The sequence below is a fragment of the Podarcis bocagei genome (genome assembly GCF_964188305.1).
Source record: "Podarcis bocagei genome assembly, chromosome: 13".
Classification (NCBI taxonomy): Eukaryota; Metazoa; Chordata; class Lepidosauria; order Squamata; family Lacertidae; genus Podarcis; species Podarcis bocagei.
This window is the reverse complement of record NC_138138.1, coordinates 45,416,116-45,425,240: the sequence shown is the minus strand read 5'-3', so window position 1 is coordinate 45,425,240 and position 9,125 is coordinate 45,416,116. Positions and strand designations below refer to the sequence as shown.

The 9,125-nt window shown below is 44.4% G+C and overlaps 1 protein-coding gene across 1 annotated transcript; it reads left to right on the top strand.

Annotated features, from left to right (window-relative positions):
- Positions 1 to 303: 303 nt before the first annotated feature.
- Positions 304 to 9,037, top strand: LOC308570738 (vomeronasal type-2 receptor 26-like; the record flags this gene model as incomplete). Its single annotated transcript, XM_081165654.1, has 6 exons — positions 304 to 512; positions 1,820 to 2,111; positions 3,190 to 4,074; positions 4,619 to 4,828; positions 6,559 to 6,685; positions 7,884 to 9,037. The coding sequence occupies 6 exons, from the start codon at positions 304 to 306 to the stop codon at positions 8,783 to 8,785; spliced, it is 2,625 nt and encodes an 874-aa protein (XP_081021780.1). The 3' UTR covers positions 8,786 to 9,037.
- Between the last annotated feature and the right edge of the window lie 88 nt (positions 9,038 to 9,125).

The window sequence follows — 9,125 nt, the reverse complement described above, 5'->3', positions numbered from 1 at the left end:
TATTATTATTATTTTAAAAAATAAGGATATAGAATAAAGAAAAACATGAATAAATTAACAAATGTCAAAATATAAGAAAACAGATATTCAGGACTGAAATCAAAGAACAGGTTTCCATAACCAATCAGTGGTGGGACCAGGAAAGTACCGGTACTGTATTTTTTCATGTATAATGCACCATGCACCCCCATGTACAATACACCCCCTATTTTGGGGGACACAAATTTAAGAAAATGGGGGGGGATGGCCCAGAGTTGTCGAGCTTTTTTCGGGGGGGGGGTATGCCGAAAATAACTAACCCGAATGAAAAACGCTGACAATCGTTTGACGAAGCCAACATGTGCCTGCCCTCACAAACAGCAGACGGCAATCGCACGGCCACTTGCTGAAGAGGCAGCCAATCCGAAGCAACCCTTGCCGCAGCAACCAATCACCCACCCAATTTCTGCAGCACCAGCCAATAAAAAGCACTTGACACAGCCACCAATCAGCAACAAAATCGCCACTGACAAGTAGGTATATTTCTAGGTGTGTGAGTCCCCTCCCCCCCCCCATATTAACATTTCTGAAAGAAAAAAATAGTAGTATATGTTAATGACAGGAGCCCAGCAATAGAGGAAGGCGAGTGGGAGGGACAGTTCATTGTGTTTGTTTGTTTGTTTGTTTGTTTGTTTGTTTGTTTGTTTTTTGTTTTTTTGAGAGGGGTAGCATTTTCCCAACCTGCCTCACCTCTGCTGCTACCTAGGTACCAAAATCAAATAGAGCACATTGAAGTTCTGAGTAATGAAAAAGGGTTTATGTTATGCTGAAGCTTATCGTGACAATACCTAATCCTCTATTAGTGCAAGATCTTTATCATATCCAAATAACAAAGCTAGAGGGTCCATTGGTAACTTGTTGTTACTTTAATGTCAGTTATTGTACACCCCCCCAAAAAAAATAATAATTCTGATTTTAGGATACATCCAGAATATTCTACAACCGGGCATTTGCTTCTTTGCACCTCCTATAGGCATCACTTGCTATATATGGTCATGACTTGATGGGGTTAAGAACAATAACTTACAAAAGCTTTCCTTAAGGATTACACTGACTGCTCTCTGGGGAACGTTTTGAGGAATTCATATTTTTATTTTTTCTCCCCCTACCCACAAAGCAGGCTAGATCCAGTAGGTTGGGGCTATCTCATTTCCAGTTGGGGTTTCAAAAAAAAATATGCATGGAAAATCAATAACCACTCCTTTGATTATTTAGTCAGTAGAAAGTGTCATATTTTTGCCCAACAGCAGATATTCAAGGTGCCTTACGATAACAGAAAATTGCAATGCTGTTAAGACTGGAGATGTTAGGGAGTGGACTTTCTGAATGCAACACGTTTTGGGATTCTTCCCATTTAGGGGTACAGCCTTGGCAAATCTCCAAATAAGGAGGAGGAGGCAGGGATTATTATTTTTAAGCAAACTCCACTATAAATAATATTTGTTGTTTCTTACTGCACAAAAGCACACTGTACGGCACACACTATGCAACTATATGGGCAACTGAGCAGGAGATGACCATTGTCCCTTTTCCTCATTTTCAACGATGCTCCTACATTTCATCACCTCCTTAGGTTCAGGCATCTGAATCTCTTACAACACCCTTCCCCAACCTGGTGCCCTCCAGACTACAACTGCCACCACCCTTGTCCACTGACCATACTATGTGAGGCTGATGGGAGCTGTAGTCCAAAGCATCCAGAGGGCATGGCAAAGGGTGTATTAGAGGCACAATGAACCATTTCTGTGATACCATGGTTATTGTATGGCTTTATTTACAGAGTGGTGACGAAATTCTACCAGCACATCCTGGCCATGGTTTTTGCTGTAGAAGAGATCAATGAAAATCCCAGCATCTTGCTTAATGCCACTCTTGGATTCCACATCTATGACAGCAATTCCATTGCAAGGAATACCTACCGGGCCACGTTGGACCTGCTCTGCAATTCACTCCAGTTCTTCCCAAACTATAACTGTGGCATCCAGAAAAAGCTTGTGGCCGTCATCGGAGGACTTAGCTCTGCTACGACCGCACACATGGCGAAGGTCTTGAGCCTTTACAAGATCCCCCAGGTAAGGCATTCGGCTGTGGGGATTTCCCCTGATCTCATACCCTTCCCTTTTCTTTCTGGTAGCATGCTCATTAATTAGGAGGAGGAGGAAGAATAATGCTGGGTGGGGTTTGAGAGAAAATGAGACATTTGCAGAGAGGTACAAAATGGAGCTTTGAGCATATATCTCTTTATAAAGGGGATCTCAAGGCTGCCTGTTTAATATCCATATTCATCCCAGAAAACTGTCTTGCCTGCTTTATCTTGCAAAGGTTCATGGCAAACTGAAATTTGCTGCCCTGATGATAACTTAGGCTGCAGTATGCATGCTTACTCTAGAGTATGGATAAGGGATAATAATAATTCCGGGGTTGTATGCGTTCTGCTCTGCAACTCCTGGAACAAAGTGAGAGCCAGAGTACGGTAAGCTCCTCATTCCCACCATCACATGTCTTTTCCTGAAGGTTTTTGTTCTTTTGTAAACCTTGGAGTCTGTCATGGTCCGGGTTACAGGCCGTCGGAGTCCTGGCTTGGTATGTCGGGACCAGGGTAGAGGTCAGGAAGCAGGAATCAGCGGTCCAGTCAGGAAGCCAAGAGTCCACAAATCAGGAAACCAGGAGTCAGGACACCAAGGGTCCAAGAGTCAGGATACCAGGAGTCAGGAAGTTGAAGCACACATAGGTGGGTAGCATGTTGCTGTGGCAAAGAGCCAGAGGGAAATGCTGGTCTTTTCGACCCCTCCCAGCCCTTGCCACCAGGTGCTATGAGTCTTCTGCCAAGCCTCACCTGTGCGGCCACGCCTTGCCCTTCCAGGCCAAACTCAGGAAGGCCCCAGTCCTGCGAGGCCCTACTAGTCACAGGGCCTGGCTCCTGCACGCACTCCTGACAGAGTCTCTCCAAGCCTGCTAATATCTCCTTCCTGTGTGTGAATGCAGCCATTTTGGCATCACCAAAATAGAGCCTCCACCATCATTTTATGGCTCTATTTAAAAACTAGAGTAATAAGAATAAATAAATAATTAAAAGTATAATATGTGGTGAGGTGTTTCTTCTATTTCACCTCTGAAATTTCTGTCATCTCCCCTGCCCTCCCTGCCCAGCTGTCATTTGGCTCATTTGAACCAGGAGTGAGTGGTGAATCTCATTTTCCTTCCTTTTACCACATGGCTCCCAATGAAGCACTTCAATACCAGGGAATTGCCCACCTACTTTTGCATTTTGGGTGGAGATGGGTAGGTCTCATCACTATAGATGATGACAGTGGAGAACATTTCTTGGATGCTTTGGAACCAGTTCTTTCCCATTTAAGAATCTGTCTGGCCTTCACAGAAAGAATTAAAAAGAATATGAGGATGACCAGCGTACAAAAAATTTTCGAGCACATTTTTAATAATACCCCACTTTTCATGAAAAGCAAAGCCAATGCTATTGTTGTATATGGAGAATCTACCACCATGCAGGCGGTGGCAACTATTGTGTGGTTAATGATGGAGTTTATTCCTCTAATACTTCCTGATTCTGTAGAGATGTATTCTGCAGGAAAGGTGTGGATTACAACAGCCCAAATCGATTTCACATTTAGTCCTTTCCAAAGGTTTCTTGATATGCAAATGTTCCATGGTTCAATCTCCTTCACAATTCACTCTATGGAAGTTCAAGGCTTCCAAGAATTTGTTCAGGGTGCAAACCCTTATTATGCATACGGAGATGGTTTTATCAAGGATTTATGGGAACAAGCATTTATTTGCTCTGTTTCAAACTCCTCTGAGTCACCAAACATCACTGACACATGTACCGGAGAAGAGAGTCTGGAGAATCTTCCTGCACCTTATTTTGAAATGAGCATGACTGGCCACAGCTACAGTATCTACAATGCAGTCTATGCCCTGGCACGTGCCATACATAGTATGTACAGCTCTAGATCCAGTCACAGAGCAATGAAATATGAAGGTAGCCTGACACATCTAAATATGGAACCCTGGAAGGTAATGTCTCCCCAGTGTCCCTGAATGTCATGTGGTTTGGTGTGAAATGTTCAGCTTAGGGATGGGAGAATCCATCAATTTCATCTTTTCTCAGATGCACATTTTCCCAGTCTTAAGTTCCATTCACCATCAGTTTGCAATAATAAAAAAGTCTTCATGAAAGTTCATCAGCATTTTAGCATGCATCCCCCCTTTTTTTGCAAATGATTTTCCCTGGCAGAATGTATTCTGTATGTAATGTACACAAATATATTCATTTTTGCATATACTTTCCCCTAATGTACACACATTATGGGAGGAACAGCATTGCAAAATTCAAGGAAGAGCAAATTTAGAAGAAAAGCTATGTTTTGAATCACATGTTATTTTAGGAAGTGTGATTTAGGGAGGTTCGCATTAAAACCCAAATTAAACTGAATTCCCCATCCCTATGACTAGCATGCCATGTTGCAAAATTATCTGGGGGTAAATAGATCATTGAGTGTATTCCAAGACTTAAAAAGTTCTTCAATTCTCTCATGCGAAGCTCCACTCATTTCTTCAGAGGATCTCATTCAACAACACTGCTGGAGATGAAATTAGATTTAATGAACGTGGAGAATTAGAAGCCGGTTTTGATGTTACCAACTTGATCACTTTCCCAAATCAATCCTATGTCAGGATCAAAGTAGGAAGTCTGGATCCTCAGGCTCCTCCAGAGAAAGTGTTCACCATTGATGAGGAAAAAATTCAGTGGCATGGAGAATTCACCAAAGTAAGACAATAGCTACACTCCCTCTCTAATATGAAAATAAAGGTTATCCACCAGCAACACAATCTATGTATCTACTCAGATTTAAGTCCAAGTTCAATGGGGCTCATTCTCAGGTCCGTGAGTAGAGAATTACAGCGTAAAATGGGTGGACAACAGATTTAAAGTGGGTGAAATGAAGCATTTATGCATCCTTTGGCAGGTAAATATTTTTTGTTGGGGTTTTTTGAAATTAAGTAGTACAGAATGTTGTGGTGGCAACTAGCGGTGATGATCAGGAAGAGAACTACAAGGTAATAAGGATTGTTGTTGTTGTTTAGTCGTTTAGTCGTGTCTGACTCTTCGTGACCCCATGGACCAGAGCACGCCAGGCACTTCTGTCTTCCACTGCCTCCCGCAGTTTGGTCAAACTCATGCTGGTAGCTTCGAGAACACTGTCCAACCATCTCATCCTCTGTTGTCCCCTTCTCCTTGTGCCCTCCATCTTTCCCAACATCAGGGTCTTTTCCAGGCAGTCTTCTCTTCTCGTGATGTGGCCAAAGTATTGGAGCCTCAGCTTCACGATCTGTCCTTCCAGTGAGCACTCAGGGCTGATTTCCTTCAGAATGGATAGGTTTGATTTTCTTGCAGTCCATGGGACTCTCAAGAGTCTCCTCCAGCACCATAATTCAAAAGCATCAATAAGGATTAGAAAGAATAATTTGGAGGTTTAAAGGAACAGAGTGAGGCTGTTTGCAAAAGGGTTTCAAACATCCCCGTGTTGTACTTCATAGTCCCGACAAGAAGCATCAGCTTCTGATATCGCTATGATGTTAGATGATTGACAGATGGACAGTCGCACCCACATTTGATGGACAGATGGAGAGTCACCCTGTCCCATTTGGCCTGCTAGGAGTGGGGAAATAACCATTTGACCTACCAACCAGAAAAGATAAAATGCCATCATTTCATAGCAGCAGTTCACTTGCTTAACCTCTCTCACCACCAAAGGAATACAAGTGAATAGCAAAAAGGACCCGCAGAAGCGACACTGACACAAAACCCCACACATACACTACCGTATTTTTTGCTCTATAAGACGCACTTTTTCCTTCCTAAAAAGTAAGGGGAAATGTGTGTGTATCTTATGGAGCGAATGCAGGCTGCGCAGCTATCCCAGAAGCCAGAACAGCGAGAGGGATCGCTGCGCAGCGCTCCCTCTTGCTGTTCTAGCTTCTGGCTTAGCTCCGCTGTCCCTTCCCCCACCTCCTGGAAAAGCCCCCAAGGAGGGTCAAGGGCAGCCTGTCAAAAGCCCCAAAGAGCCGCACACACGCTCCACACAGCTCGTGAAAGGGAGCGCTGAGCAGAGCCTGGGATGCATACAGGCTCTGCTCAGTGCTCCCTTTAAAGAATATTTTTTTCTTGCATTCCCCCTCTAAAAACTAGGTGGGTCTTATGGTCAGGTGCGTCTTATGGAGCGAAAAATACAGTAAGTAGAATAGAAGCATTGCCACCCGACCCCACCCACCATTCCCCCCTCCACCTCTTTCCCCCTTTTCTTCCTAATGTACCACTAATGTCTCAGCAAATGAAACTGATCTGTAGAAAATGTAACATGGAAAAAGAGACATTGCATATACTTTTGTAAACCAAGAAATCTTTAATAATTTTTTTTTAAAAAAACAACAACCAATAAACACCAGCTGGTGAAAACAAAATACCATTTTCCCCAGTCTTCTGTCGTTTATGGACAGGTACCCCCCGTCTCGGTGTGCAATGACTGCTGCCAGCCTGGTTATCAGAAGATCACAAAGGAGGGTGCACTATCTTGCTGCTACACCTGTTCTCCATGCCAAGAAGGGAAGATTTCAGCTCTGGAGGGTAAGTGACAAAGAGCACGGTATTCTCAAGCAAATGAAAAGTGAGAACCAAAGATGTCCAGAGAAATGAGAGTTGAACTTTGAACAGGCACTCAAATCTCACCTCTGCATAGAGAGAGCTACTGTTCCTCAACCCCAGAATTCCCACCTGTCAAATTAGAGCCACCATTGTGAGAAGACATGTGGTAAGGCAGGGATGGGGAACCTGTGACCCTCCAGATCCTCCTGGACTCCAACTCCCATCTGGCCCAGCCAGCACAGACAATGGTCGGGGTGATGGGTGTTGTAGTCCAGCAACACCTAAAGGGCCAGTCAGACCAAGTTCAGCCTTAAGATCTTCCAAGGAAACCATGCTGATTGTCACTTGGTGGTTGGGGCGTAGTGTCCTCTTTTGCCACTAGAGGTGAAGCGGGAAGTGCTGCCAACACTGCCCACTCTACTGCTGCTGTGTGCCCTTCCAGGCAGCATCGGTTTGCATGAGATCTCACCCCAAATGGATGCAATCTGGCCCCAAATCGACACCAATGGTGGTGGTGCTTTTCCGCTGCTAGCAAGGGCAGTGAGGCAAGTGGGGCACCCATAGAAGTGCCACCTGGGGGTCTTCTACCACCAAATGCAGCGGCCTCACCCTGCCTAATGGCTGGGCCAGCTCTGCTTGGTGGCAACACGGAAGTGGACTTTCGTGGTGGCAGCACCCACCCTTGTATCCTCCCCTGAGTGGTTTGAGAAGCAGCTACAGTAATCAGCTTTAAATGTTTCTTTGAAAGCATATATGCTTACATAGGCTTTCCTGGAGTCAGAATCCTTCTTTTCAAACTTTTTTTTAATCTAAAGTAAATATTGGCACTCTGTTTTCATTTAAGAAGTTTTATTTGATTGTTGTTGTATTTTAATATGACTTGATTCCGCCTCGTCCTGATTATATTTCATGTAAACCACTTCGAGATTTCTTTCTATATGGATTTTACAAATCAACCAATGTAAGCACACCACTGGCAATTGGATAGTTCTTCCGGCATGGACTTATCCTGCTGGATTTAACAAGGTATCTATCAAGTTAGCAGGAAGGCAGGAATTCCCACTCTATCCCAGTCACCCTACAGCTATGCTTGTAACAACCAGGGAAGTCCCTGGTCACCTCTACAAATATGTAAATATATGAATTGTCACTGAGACTTATCAACCCCTCCTTTTCTCAGACACAGACTCTTGTTTCCAGTGCTCTGAAGATCAGCATCCAAATGAGGCTCAAAATCGATGCATCCCTAAGATTATAAGTTTCCTCTCTTACGAAGAACCTTTGGGGATCAGCGTGGCTTTGTTTGCCATCTCTTTTTCCCTGGTAACTTCCTTAGTGTTGGGAACTTTTATTAAACACCGGGACACGCCTATTGTCAAAGCCAATAACCGGAGCCTCAGCTACACTCTCCTCGTCTCCCTCCTGCTCTGTTTCCTCTGTCCGCTGCTGTTCATTGGCCAACCTGGGAAAGTGATTTGCATGCTCAGGCAACCATCATTCAGCATCACCTTCTCTGTGGCTGTTTCGTCTGTCTTGGCCAAAACCATGACAGTGCTTCTTGCCTTCTTGGCCACTAAACCAGGTTCCAGGATGAGCAAATGGGTGGGGAAAAGGCTAGCAACTTCCATTGTTCTTTGTTGCTCCCTTGTTCAAGTTGGCATTTCGACAGCATGGCTGGGATCGGCTCCCCCCTTCCCAGATTTTGACATGCACTCATTGGCAGGTGAGGTCATAGCTGAATGTAATGAAGGCTATGCCACCTTCTTCTACTGTCTACTGGCCTTTATGGGTTTGCTAGCTGTCGTCAGCTTCACTTTGGCTTTCCTAGCCAGGAAGCTTCCAGATGCTTTCAACGAAGCCAAGTTTATCACCTTCAGCATGTTGGTTTTCTGCAGTGTTTGGGTATCCTTCGTTCCAACCTACCTGAGCACTAAGGGGAAATACATGGTGGCAGTGGAGATCTTCTCCATTTTGGCCTCTGGGGCTGGACTGCTGAGCTGTATCTTTTTCCCCAAATGCTTTGTCATTATGATGAGGCCTGAGCTGAACAATAGAGAACAGTTAATAAAGAGAAATAAATAAATGACCTGAAGTGCCACCTGTCTCTTGTCATGTCTTCACACAGAAAGAAGCATGATGCAAAAACACTGCAGTTAGGCACAGCACCAAGAGAAGGTGCCCCAGACTATAGCTCTATTAGGCAGTCTGTGATGACTTTCCTCCTCTGGTACCAGAAGTTTTCACTTTTTAGCAATCTAGGGCAGACCAAGGGAGCCAATGGTGCCCTCTCAAATTTGGTATTATTCAGTTTATTGTCAGCTAACCTTCATAAGCTAACTTTAAAGCACAATGGAGGAGGGCCATATTCCCTCATTTGCTCTCCTTCTTGGGGGCCACTTCTCAGTGGTGAGCAGGACTGGAG